The 14044-nt window shown below is 39.2% G+C and overlaps 1 protein-coding gene across 4 annotated transcripts; it reads right to left on the bottom strand.

Annotated features, from left to right (window-relative positions):
* Positions 1-5925: 5925 nt before the first annotated feature.
* On the bottom strand, positions 5926-13439 carry LOC133709830 (putative disease resistance protein RGA4). Of its 4 annotated transcripts, none has more exons than XM_062135734.1 (8): positions 11920-13439; positions 9338-11816; positions 9137-9238; positions 8907-9020; positions 8274-8379; positions 7398-7555; positions 7179-7239; positions 5926-6688 (listed from the first exon to the last, which is right to left on the bottom strand). In XM_062135734.1, the coding sequence occupies exons 1-3, from the start codon at positions 13069-13071 to the stop codon at positions 9231-9233; spliced, it is 3639 nt and encodes a 1212-aa protein (XP_061991718.1). In that variant the 5' UTR covers positions 13072-13439; the 3' UTR covers positions 5926-6688; positions 7179-7239; positions 7398-7555; positions 8274-8379; positions 8907-9020; positions 9137-9230. The 4 variants fall into 4 exon arrangements, with proteins under 4 accessions (XP_061991718.1, XP_061991717.1, XP_061991716.1 ...); XM_062135733.1 differs by having other exon boundaries at positions 8907-9017; XM_062135732.1 differs by having other exon boundaries at positions 9137-11816.
* Positions 13440-14044: the final 605 nt, after the last annotated feature.

Genomic DNA, 14044 nt, shown 5'->3' with positions numbered 1-14044 from the left:
GTAAAGACAATCTTTCGATACCTAAGAGGTACGATTGATATGGGCCTATTATATCCCTACAGAGAGAAAAGGAATGACAGAAAGTTGGGATCGGACCCCAAAAGGCAAAATGCCCCCGTCCATGGAATGGCCGCCGGCCATGTTGCCGGCGCCGGCGCCGCTCATGGTGGCCGGCGTCCTCCTATCTCCCTCCATCAAAACGACAATGATGTCTTGATGGGTTTTGCTGATGCAGGGTACCTCTCTGACCCTCACAAAGGTCACTCCCAAACAGGTTATGTCTTTACCATGGGAAGCACTGCGATATCTTGGAGGTCTACAAAACAGACCCTTGTTGCTACTTCCTCTAATCATGCAGAGATTATTGCTCTACATGAAGCCGTTCGTGAATGTATATGGCTAAGGTCTGTGATTCGACATATTCAAGGAATTTGTGGTTTGAAGTCTACCACAGATGAACCTTCATGCATTTATGAGGATAATGCAGCTTGTATTGAACAAATGAAGTTAGGTTTCATCAAAGGCGACAACACCAAGCATATATCGCCTAAGTTCTTTTATAATCAGCAACAACAATCACTTCTAAAGATTGAAGTGAATCAAATCCGATCAGAGGATAATGTAGCGGACTTATTCACTAAGTCGTTACCTAAATCCACCTTCGAGAAACATGTGAAGAGCATCGGATTGAGAAAGTTATTCGAACTCCCACGATTGTAGCAATCAGGGGGAGATATCGACATCAGGGGGAGTTATGATGTCTGCATGTTCGATCTCGAAGAGTGAAGGACGTGTTGTGCTCTTTTTGTCCTTCGACCAGGGTTATTTTTATCCCACAGGGTTTTTGTTACCTGGCAAGGTTTCTAACGAGGCAACGGATGAAGCGTCACCACCAAGTTTGAAGCGGCACAAGGGGGAGTGTTGAAGGAATATCGATTTAGTGTGCCTTATCAAACTAGGAGTAGCAATAGGAGAGAATGTTCTAGATTTCCCAATCCTACACGGATTGGTATTCCTTGTAACATTAGAACTAATACTTTGTAATCCCTATATATAGGGCTCCTATTCTCAATAATAATACACACATCTCTCATCAATCTCTCTCAATACCAATATACTTAAACATTACTTAGCTGTAAACAAAAAACCATAAAAGACTATGCTTACATGAATTCTGCCAAAACGGGAGCCCACAAAGCGCCCTAGGCTCTTCCACTCTTACACCTCTATAATCTCCCAAAAAAAAAAAAAAAAAATCTATTTCTAAGCACCCAAAAGACCAGTAATACCCTGCAATTCCATAGAACTCTAGCCATCTTTCCTTTGCCAAAGCCAAGATACCTTGCATTTAACAAAGAAAGACTCCCTGCTGGAATCTCTGAACTCAAACCAGCCTCCATATACAATCTCAATGATATGCAATTTCACACTGCACAAAAAGACATCCATACTCTCTCCCTTCATTTTACATATGACTCACCAATAGGGAGAAAAACAAGAACTTGGCCTTTATTGAAGCATATCACAAGTACTAACCCTCCCATGTGCCACCAACCAGCCTTAGGTGGAATCTTTGCCTTTCATGTAAAACTTGCAGGCAAGAAAGCTAGAACCGAATTATCATCAGTCGATTCTGCAGAAAGATTGACAAAAGAAAGTTCCAGAAGACTCCAACTTCTTTCTACTCTTATGACCTTGGAATCTTCCAAAGTGACTCTTTTAGAACACCAATGGTGAAGATAACTTCCTTACCTCCTCAGCATCCGACAAGATTTATTTTGCCACCTAATTTAATTTTGAAGCTTAGGTAGAATATAATTATACAACTAAAAGATTAAGAGTCGATAGTCTTAAAAGCATTTCATTTATAAAAAAAAAAAAAGGTAACCCAAAGTATCCAAAATTCAAAGCCCAGAAATCAATATCAAATCCACTGAAGTCACTTCCATTTATAAGCATAAGTCCATCCTCGCCCACATTTTGAGCATTCAAAAAAACAAGGTTCTGAATACATCCACTTGCCAATGTAAGTACCAAGAGGGGGTTCAAACTACAGACACATGGGAGCAAACAATGGGCCTGACCATTCCTACTACCCTCTCGATGCTGAAAGCAATGCTGGAAAGTGATTAATAGCCATAGAATGAAAGAAAGCAAATAACCTTACAAGTTGCATGGAAGAATGGATCATAACAGGTTGAAACATCACTTCCTTCTAAGATATCCCCTAGACATGCAACAACAATATGGTATTTCTTTGAGCAAAGCTTATTAACCAAAAAATAACATATACCTTCTCCAGTACAGAACCGACACTAAACATAAAGTCCAAAACATGTAAAGAATCATCCAACCTATCCCTTTGTGAGAGACAATGAATCAATCTCCAAAAGGTTCTCTGCCCTGCTTTTAGCTTATTGCTTAGCATCAGTACGAACCATTTCATTCCCTCTGCAACATCACCTTGATCACACAATTCATCAGTGATACAATCATGGCTGCCGGAACTTGTTTCCCAACCTATTTTCTTCATATCATTCCACAAACATTTTGCTTCTTCTACTCTTCCACCCGACCAATTTTCAATAAGTGGGACATAAGAGTAAGCTGATGGCTGTAAACCGTGAGTCAGGAACTCTCTGAATAAGTTCATACTCTCAGCTATCTTAGCTTTATTGCAGAAACCTTGGATTAGAGTATTGTATGTTATCACATCACGAACAGTATACTTCTCGGGCATTTCTTCAAAGTTCAGACAATTTTATATGCCCTCATCAGTCCTTCCATGCAAACAAAGCCCTTACATCATTCTGTTGTAACTGACTGGTTTCTTCACAACCTTTATCACACATATTGTTGTTCAAAATCCTGGCCTGTTCAAATCACCAATCTTTCCAAACCCATGAATCATGGTATTGTTAATTTGTTAGCATACTCATTTGGATAATATCCCTTGTCAATCATCTCAAACCATAGCTTCCTAGCTCCTCGAAGCCAACCCATCATACAAAGACCATGGATCATGGTTATATAGATGACAATATCTGGAGCATAGCCTCTAACCTTAAGATCATTTGAAATTCGGAAACCCTCAAACACCTTCCCTCTCTTGCACAACCAATTGATTGCCTCCTGAAATGAGAACTTTATCAGAGACACAGTTTTTGATTCGGACACTATAGTATATTCTTTCTCCTTAGTCCTTACAGTCCCCGGAGATCAATTTATCGAAAGCAGCATTCCAGGGACTATTCCATCTTGCAAAACCTGGTAACGAAGTCCATACCCTTTTGAAACCTCAATATCATCACAAAACGCTTAAATCCAATACCCCCACAGTCTCAACATCAACATCAGGTACAACTCCACATTCTACCCTCCCAACCTATGACACCATGACAGAGCCACATAGGCACATAACAAGTAACAGGCACACTCCAGCCTCTTTCGAACCTATAAAACACATCAAGAAAAGCTTTTGCAGCATTGCAGGCCTTAGCCTCCTCAAGAGGAAATGGGATCAGGCTAAACCCCACATGAAGCTAGAAGAGCACATTTTTTTTGGTGCTTCAAAACCTCAGAGAAATTAAGAAGAGGGTACTCAGAGGAGAGAGTCTTCTTCAACCCACCTGGGCTTTGTTCTAAGAATCTTACAAATTTGTTGAGCAACTTGTGTAAAGTTAGAATCTTTGGTTTCTGTTGTAAGGTATCTGATTGGGGTTTTGGCGGAAGAGTCTTAAGATTGAAGATGAAGCTCTGGTCATGAACTATGGGTCTTCCTAGCTCTAGCTATAATTGCAAGTTGTGTATTGAGAATGGAAATTAAGCTCAATATCATTGAACAAATGGTGAAAAGAAGAAAAGATTAAAGCATGAGATCTTACTTACAGTGGGATGGGCTTTCAGCTCTGGTCGTCAAGAAGAACGAGTTTGAGCTCTACCGTCTCTACTACTCCGACAGTTGGAGACAAGAATCTACAATACCGACTTCGAGCTTAAGAATTCAATCTCAAGGGTGAATGAATGGTACTGATGTATTGTGTGAACTGGACGTTGGGCATGGTTGGCATGGGCCCAGAGTACTACAAAATTTATACTACAAAATTTCTTTTAAATTATCGAAATTTCTTACGCATTATTATACCCAGTGTGGTCTGACCGTTACATGTATGCATCTCCTTTCAATTGGTTCAAGGCTTCAAGCAAAGCCAAATAAGACGTCATTTCTGGAGATGAGTCAGTTCACTCAGTTGCACCAATCCTGCAGCTGGAACTTTCACTACATTTCCTTATCATCAAAACTGAAGATGTCTCAAGTTGAGTTATCTTCACAGTTCCATTGGGAACTTCTTTAGAATTAATTGCAGCTAAATGTTTGAGAGGGCCGAGGATAGTAGAGTGAATCGTTGTCATATGGGCTTCAGTTTTTCATATAACACAACCATTATGTGCATTTTTATGGTAGAAAGAGTTGGTAATTAGAGCATTGTATATATCCATCATAATCTTGAGTGTTCTACAACTAGTAGAAATTTATAGTGGAACAAAATGTCACTTGTTCTGAATCTCTAGTAGCCTAGCTTATCCTTTATTCTATATTTTATCGTAGCAGTTAAAGAAAGACATCCAAATAATCCAAGTTGGAAAGATTATTCCATGTCATGGCACTAGTGCTAGCTTCGCCTAGTAAATCTTAATGACGGGGTTCAGTCCGGTGAACCAGCCGTTTGAATATGCTCGATCATTCTATTCTATCTTATAGGTCCTTTAAAAAACAAATCTAATTTGGAGGTAAATAGTTTGTTAATCTAAAACTCATATATTTTATCCCTTCCAAGGATTCCAAGTTGAAGGAACCATTGCTGCAAATGGCGAGGAGATGTGCTCATACAAGTCACAAATGTACTGAGGAACTCAACCACTATGATTTGACTATGATTCGAAATAGACAACAGTTATCGCAAACTGTGAGCACATTCATAAACACATACTTCAGCTGCATTATGCCTTTTGAATATACTTATCTTCTTCGTTTCCCTAGCATATGCCCAAAAGAAAACCTGAGTCCTGCTTGAATTTACTGCAGTAGTCCAGCCCGTGCACTACAGTCTCACCAGTTTGCACTATTCAAATCATTTTACCAGTTTGCACACCAGATCTTCTTTGTTAATAAGTTACAAAAGAAAAGGATATCATTCACAAAACATATGGTATATCCAGAAAGGGACAAACTTGTAACCACGTTTTAGCATACCATTGACAAAAAATATAGTCAACTTCAACAAAGAACAAAGCCACAAAGTGTTTACAGAGAATACAGTCACAAGAATTAGAAGCAATCTAAATGCCATTATGTCTTTTTAATGGTATAACAAAATGTAGTATATCTCATGTAACAAGGCACTTTTCAGTGGCATTCCAGTCTCTAAGATACCCTTCATCCATTTAACCAGGTTTTCTAGTTGCTCCAAGTCCAAAATTGCAGCTTTTAATGTATCAGAGCTCATTGAATCTAAAACTGTGCATCAGTTTTCATCCTCCTTAAGGATCTAAAATTTTAATCTCTGTCTAACCTGATTGTTGTTCTACCCTTTTCATTTACTGCATCTTTACCACCTGGAGCAACTTGGTATTCAAAGAAACCAAGATTGCATCTGAGTGAAAGGCTAGAGCGATTCGGATATCAATTTTTATTGGCTTTAAAGAACAAACCATGCAGATTATTAGATACAATGTACAAAATTCAAAATGAGTGAGGCAAGCAATCTTGATGATAATTAGAACCACTTTCAGAATGATTTACTTTATCAGTTCTGATTTATTTCACTTGCCCTTATATATGGTAAACAGCAGAAACTGTTAAAAGAAAGAGCAAATGTGAAATCAAATAGAGGGAAGATTAGTTGTATACTTGTATCCCTTTATTACATGCTTGGAATTTTACCAATTCGTATTCCTAGCCCAAGTTCGCACCCATTTTATTAAGAGAAAAATCTAGAATCATACAGAACACCACAATCAACAAAGAGGCAACGTTTTAACGTGATTCACCCCAATTTGTCCACGGCAATAAGCCACAAATGTCAAAATAAAATGTTCTTTGTTATGTAATCTCGCACTTTCTCTCAACCATTCACAACAGAGAACCGGCCCCAATTACACCCAAAGCTCACAAACACTTTTATCTCAGTTCTCTCCATGAAAATTATCAACCAAGAGACTAACGCTCAAAGAACATAAGAATATTTTAGACTACAACAGCTGATGCCATTTTTGCCTGGATAATTGCTCATATCTCAGAAATATGGCTTGATACTTGAAAGTATGACAAGTGCCGAGATGCTCACAATAAGCTGCAAACCATATATGAGTAACTCATACACAAGCCCACCGTATCAAATTGTCCAGGTCCTCCAGGACTTGTTTGTTGCTCCATTCGTTAAGCTTTCATGGAAACACCAAGACAGCACAAAAATGCGAAATCCGACAGGAGGTTCTTCATATAGCTCGCAGATAATAGAAGGCTTGTTTCCTAGAAACCATGCAAGCTTGACTAAATGGCTTATCCAAGATGCAAGAGTTTGTTCTAAATATAGGGCAAAGTTACCAGCCTTTGCGAGAGCCAAACAAACTGCAGCCACCTCAGATCAGGAATTTGGTGCTCCAGTTCCTTAATCCTTGGGACAATCTGAGTAAGAGAGGATAGGAGTCAGAGTGGACATTGGGGGGGGGCATGTAATTCCCCAAACCGACTAGAACAAATTGATCAAAAAATTTATCCAAACCCACATAGAAGAAAGCATAAAATCAACATCAAAGACATGGTTTGCAAAGGAAAAACTTATCCAGGGTTTTACCTCAGATAAATGAATTGTATCATTATGTAAACGTGAATCATTATTGTACCACAAAGTGCTACTTGGAAGCAGATGATTGCAGAGATTGAAAATACAGAGAATAGTTGAAACTAATAAAAGGTAACTGAAGTTACATTCTATTTTGCTAAGTTTAGCACACTAGATGCTTGATCTTGAAAGTTTATGAAACACTTGACTACTAAGAAAGAGAAGAAAAGAAAAACCCATCAAAAGAGGGAAAATAAAAAGAATAAAATAGAACATGAGACAGCATTATATCCAATGAAACGAATACGTGCATAAGATGGAGAACTGAAGTACCTGAACTTAGTCTGCACCTTGTCAAGTAAGCTGTTCTTCCATTTGAACAGGATAGAGCGGCCTAGTGAGAAATTACAAATGATGCCAAAACAATTATAAAGCCAGCACTGTAGTAAGTAAATAGCCTATAGAGCAGAGTACAATGCATTTGAACACTGGTGAATCAAATCAAAGAGGAACACCAGGAGAGAAGAAGAGGTAGGGGTTTGAAAAGCTTACAATGATTTTAGGAACTGGTTTAATTTAAAACATCAATGGAAGTAATCATGCACAACTGATATTTAAACACTCAAGGCACATGTTTCCCCTGGAACTTGAACCCCATGAACATCCCACTGTGCTAGTTTAAGGAGGTCTCTCATAGCTTCAATCCAGACCTGATTTCAAAAAGACGATTTGTCAGTGCTGAGGAAAAGAAAGAGAGAAGGATAACAAGTTTTGCTTCTTTTATTAAATGCTTCAGACAGCTTTTCCACAAAAGAGCAATTACACACTTGCTACACTGAATAGCTGTGAAGGAAAGAATATGTGGATAGTTTACAGTAGTGGAGATGAAAGGGATCTGAAAGTTTACAGTTTATTTTAAACAAAGATTTGAGCATCTAGGATATCAATGTTAACTTTGTCATCCATCCAGATTATTGGAATACAAGTAATCTCACAATTGGGACCCCTCAGCATAACTTCACATAGATGGTGAAAACCAATAATTTCCAGATGCAGTAATATGGTGAAGTTCCTGTTAGATTCAGCAGTAAGTAGTTTTTCACATCATTGTTAAAGGGATCACTATTGTCTGACAACTGCAAATGAATGAGGGTCTGAACTGTTCTGGCAAATACTTTACTTACAATAAATGCCATTGAACATCTCTTCCTCAACCCAAAATTTATGTAACATCCTTATCAATGACTTTTTGGTTATACTACAGGAGAACTTCACTATCACAAAAACTGGTACTTACAAAGGAAAAGAAATAATGGGACACAAGAAATGAAGATAACCGATAAGTTAAATAATTAGATGAAAGTGATACAGGGAACAAGAAGTATATACACAAATATTACTCATTTGAGAAAGATACTTACAGTCTACCTTTGGAATATTAGAAGTCAGCTGTCCTCATCTTTTGTTTGCATAGCTTCCACTATAGGTGGATACTTCTCAATTTGTCATTCTCATAGCCAATGCTGATTAACACCTGAGACAAAGAAAGTATAACAGGTTACAATGACCATACAACCTATGAATAAAGTGAAGCAAAGTAATTAAGCAATCATCCTAGTAGGGTTGCATCAATAAATTCCAAGTTCATTATGTGTCATAAACATCAGAAGAAAACAAGGTTGTGGAAACTTCTTTATCAAGTCACTGCACCACTGGTTTCAGATAACTCTGTATGCAGCTAAAAGAAATCCAATCCTTGCAAATTTGTAAAGGAAAGTTACTTGATATTAAATCAGCAGGGAATGAAAATGCAAATGGCAATCGAGGAATTGACTATTAATCAAACAGGATATAGATATATTTTTATTTCATTGCAAGTCTTCCTTAAAGAATGGAACATGGCATCCAAACGAGCACAGCATTTCATGGAAAAGATGTGAAATTCTAAGTCTATAACAGACTAAAATGATTTCTAATAGTACGTCTATCCTCCATGAGAAAGCAAATATGATATAATTAGATTGAAGTGATTAAAGTATATTTTTCCAGTATCATGGTCACCTTATCTTCAATGAAACACAGCAGACAAGCCGTACATGGGTGATTGAACTACTGGGACTGGATCATCACCTATTCAGCATCATTTGATGTTCCCGTCAAGTATGATAGAGCCTGCTACGATATAATTTATGCCAAGACGAAAAAGTAGGATTGGTTAATGCATTACTGGTTAAACTCCAGTGAAAAAAGAAATGTGAGGAGAAGAAAAGATGGTGCTTTGAAAAGCTTACCCTGCTTTAGGGATAAATTTCTGGCAATTGGGAATTGATTAACCTTGTAATGTGAACAGACATTCTAGTTCAGTAAGGCAGGCATTCCGTAGCTTCATAACACTGAGTTAAGAAAGATGAAAAATGAGACATAATAAGAAATAAATTTGTAGGAAAAAAGAAAAGAAAATGAAAATAGATTGATTTGGTTAAAAAAATTACAGTCAACATCTGGGATGTGAGAAATCTTGGACCATTCTGAGCCAGTCAACATCTGGCATGTTTCTTTGAGCAGGGGACATCTTATAGCAACGAGACGCTTCAATTTGGTGAGGTTTTTCATAGCATTTTGTGTAGGTAGATACTTGAGATTCTCACAATAATAGATCTTTAGAGCCTCAAGAGATGTAAGATTTCCCAACCACTCAGGAAGAGCTTCTAGTCCGATCAAATTTTGTGAATCATGTGGTGGTGGAAGCTCCTCCCACAACGGACCAATTTCCAGATGCTGAAGAGAGGTGCAGAATTGGAGCCCACTCGGTAGGCTTAATAATCTCTCACAACAAAGAATCGTCAACCTTCGGAGAGATGTGATGCCCTGTGTGATTGGAATTGATGTTAGATTATGACACTGCCGAATCTCCAATTCCTGAAGAGAGGTGCAGTAGTTGAGCCCACTTCCTATGCTTGATAATCCCTCACAAGCCCGGATCCACAATTTCTGGAGAGATGGCATGCCCTGTGCGGTTGGAATTGAAACCAGTTTAGGGGAAACAGTTATCACCAACTCCTGAAGAGAGGTGCAGTAATCGAGCCCAACCTCTAGGCTTGATAATCCCTCACACCAAGAGATGTTCAATTGACGGAGAGATGCCATGCCCTGTGTGATCCGAATCGACTTTAGGCTGAGACACCACTCTATCCTCAACTCCTCAAGAAGAGGGAGCGTGTCAGATACATCAACAGCAATACACGTCAACTCATCACAAAACCTTACCTCTAAATGTGTGAGACTATTGTTATTGTTCAGCATCCCTTCTGGTAGACAAGTGAGTCCCTTTACATGACTTATTTCGAGGTAAGTGAGAGTGGTAAGTTGAGTGCTTATATTTTCTATTGGCACGCTGTTACCCATTTCATGCATCACCAACCTCTTGAGACGTGGAAAACGACTCGGAGCATTTCTCAATTTAGGACAGCACCTGAGATCCAACTCTTCGAGGCAAGGAAATACCACAACTTCTCCTTCAGCTGATATCCTCGGTGCTTCCGTCCATTCAATGAGATCTTTGCACCCCCAGATGGATAGTGTTTTCAGAGCTGGAAATAAAGTTGTGCTAGTATCACTATAACCATAAAACTCAGCTCCCACACGTGTCAGCTTATACATACTAATTTCAAGAGATCTTAAATTAGGTAGATGGCCGAGTGTTGGGATTCCTTCACAATTGTCACAGCAAACTAATCGAATCTTCTTCAAATTTTGGAGACCCGTTATCCATGACGGAAGTGTAGCACCCATGAAAAACTCAATGTTCAAGCTTTGCAAATTAAGATGAGGTTTCAAGCCATCTAGTACATCCGTCTCATTGCCATTAGGTACCTCACCGGGTGTCCAGTCACATGTTAACTCGCTCAAGTGACACTTCTCCGCTAAGCAAGCATTCTTTGCTTCTTCTCCATCCCTTACATGTTCTAGCTTCCTAATATATAAGTGGCCTCTCAAATGCTTCAACCCACCCAACTCCTCGATTGCAGGACCAGTCCCCTTGCCCACATTAAAACAGGGTAATTTGGTCCCCTTACCCACATTAAACTGAGGTAATGTTTGGATTTTAGTTAATCGCCCCACAATTCCAGCCTCAAATTTCATTGTTCTACCATCTTGATAAAGATGCCTCAAGTTGATCAAATTTTGAATCTCCTTTGGACACTTTCTGAGCCGCCTCGGTAATCTCAATGTTTGGAGGTTATAGAGCTTTCCAATAGACTTTGGCAGTGCTTTAATTTCTGTTTGGGAAAGATCTAGATACCTCAAGTGCTTCAACTTGCTAAGTGAATTTAGCGACTCCTGGTTCTCTGCCACACAGAAACTTAAGACCCGTAAAGCTCTCAACTTTGGTAAAATGATATTAAGGACCTTGACACTTGAAAAGAGTGAACGTAGTCTTGAAATACTTGTTTCTGGAATCCTTTTTAGTTCTGAAATCGGAATCATTGCAACATGTCGAATCTCATGATCATCCATCTCATGATTGAGGTCTGGTGTCAAGCTCTCACACTTGGATACTTCTATTGCAAGATCATGCACAAGATCGTGCATCTTGGATTCAGTGATAACGCCATCCTCATCCTTTTTAGCATCTTGAAACAAGGAGCTCTCCAGTAGAGCAACAAAATACCCTCTGCCTATATCCTCCATTTCAATCCCCTGGCTTTGGAGATCATGAGAAGGACGGAGAAAACCTTGAGCCATCCACAGTTGGATCAGGTTATCTCTTTCAATTGAGGAACCTCTTTTGAGCATCGAGCAATATGCAAAACATTGTTTCAATGGTGATTCCAAATTGTCAAAACTCAACCTCAAAACTGACATGATCCTGCTATCGTTTTTGTTTGATGATACTTGCCATATTTTACTTTCCAGAATTGACAACCATTCGTCGCTACTGTTCTTAGAACGCATCAAGCTTCCCAAAACCTACAGTTATTTAAGATCCAAATTTTAGCATAGCTTCATCTATATATACCAAATAGTTCATCGACACATTGAATAATCAATAAGGTGATCGAAAATACCGTACCTTTGCCGGCAATGGAAGACCAGCACACTTTTTGGCAATATCCCTTCCGATTTCCTCTAGTTCTGAAGGTATTGGAGCATTAGGATCCGCAAATGCTCTATCCTTCAATATGGACCAACATTCATCATCCGATAGAGTCCCTAGATCGCACCTAGGAAGTGTTTCCATTATGGATGCAACCTTGGCACTACGGGTGGTGACGATCACAGAGCTTCCCTTGGCAGAATTTAGTTGCGACAAACAACCCATCAACATACTCCAATTATCAGTTTCCTCATTCCAAACGTCATCAAGTACAAGAAAAAACCTTTTGTCTTTCAACTTCTGCTGGAGGTTTTCTATCAATACTTGCTGATTTGAAGAGTCTATTCCCGTCACGCCACATGATTGCACCATTCGATGTAAAATTGAGTTGACATCAAAAATATTAGATACATACACCCAGAATGTTGCATCAAAGTACCTTTTCATTTCATCTTCTTTCAGTTGCTGGGTAATTGAGCGAGCCAAAGTTGTTTTACCTAGGCCTCCCAATCCTACAATAGCCATCACTGAAGGATTATTTTCTTCATTGTGGGAGTTGGTCAAGATTGCAATTATATCTCTCACAACCTGAACCCTTCCAAAAAATTTTGCATCTTTCTGGGTGAATTCAATTTTCTCTGGGAATGCGGTTGTTTCCCTGTGCCGCCTACCTTGACTTGCTGCTGCACCTCCATTTGATCTGACGAATCCCACGCCATCTGCTTGCTTGTAGAGACCCTCCAAGGAAGTGTTGATGTTGTAAATCTTGCGTGCCATCTTGAGATGAAATACAACAGGATTGTTGCAGAAGAAGCCGAGTATCTTCTTACCTAGGCTTGTCTCCTTTATAACGATACGCTGAACCTCATATTCTATTTCATCCAGAATATCGTCTGCATTATAAGCTACGCTTATAAGCTTCTTCATCCAATTGGCCCTTGCCCGCAGTTCCGGATCTTCAGGTTCATGAGAAGCATCATGGATTATATCTCCAATCAGGGTTGAGGTTTCTTTGAGCTTATCTATCTCTTTGCGGAACCCCCAGACGATATCGAGTCTCAATTCATCAGTAGAGAGTGAAGTCACCTTACTCAGTACTTCTCCGGCAGCGAATTCAGCGAGAAACATCTTTCCGGGGTTTTCAAAATCACTCTCAGAGAGTGTTCTAAGTAGTCTCTTACTCTCTTGTTCTTGTAAAAGATATTGCTGGGCAATAATGGATTGTTGATGAAAATAGATGCTCGGACAATAATGGTTGGCTTTATGCAAGCTGGGCACTAAGCCCCAAGTTTGAAAATTATGCCAGCATTAACTCCATGAAAGTAGGTCGGTAAAAGTGAAGCTTTGAAAATTATGGAGGAGCCCGCTGAGATTCCTTCAAGCATGATTGAAATTATTATGGACAAGAGGAAATAAAGGTAGAGTTGCCTCAATGGCCCAATTGAATCGACAACACTTTAACCGTAAACCCTAAATCCATTGGAAATTACACAAGGGTGCCAAATTATTGAAACACCCCCCGGGGGCCTCCAAATGTGATATGAAAATATGCAAGTAGGCCAAAACTAGGGGCTTCAGGTGTCTGAAACGGTTTCAATATTTCTAATAAGGCAATTTTGGTGATTACATGAACCAAATTTAGAGGTTACGAGTGCTTGATGATTAAATAATTTAACTGTAAAGTAATTAGAGTGTCCTATTTAGCTCTAAGTTTGTTTGTTTTGCTCAAAATAGACTACAGTGCTCGAAGTAGTCCGTCGGTTTTGTAAAAGCTTCTGTAGGCCGTAATAGACGGTTGAAATTAGACGGTGGGCATGGTTGTCGTAGGACCCCCTGTGCATTCATTTTTTGCTAGCTGTAGCTTTCTGCATGTACCTATGTACCATGGTACGTAAAAGTGAAACTTTGAAAATTAAGGAGCTCGGGTTAAAAGTTTGGTGAGAAGTTTGGTGGACAAACTTGAAAGTTGGGTGAACCAAGAGTAAATCATTGGTAGCCAAGCCATAATTGAATCAAGGGCGACAAAAAAGCTCAGAATCACGTGGACGACGACTGACGAACTTACTACGAGTTGTAGTAGTCTGAAGGACCTAGTCTGAAA

This window comes from Rosa rugosa, chromosome 5, assembly GCF_958449725.1.
Source record: "Rosa rugosa chromosome 5, drRosRugo1.1, whole genome shotgun sequence".
Classification (NCBI taxonomy): domain Eukaryota; kingdom Viridiplantae; phylum Streptophyta; class Magnoliopsida; order Rosales; family Rosaceae; genus Rosa; species Rosa rugosa.
The sequence above is the reverse complement of the archived record's forward strand: the minus strand, read 5'-3'. Positions and strand labels throughout refer to the sequence as shown.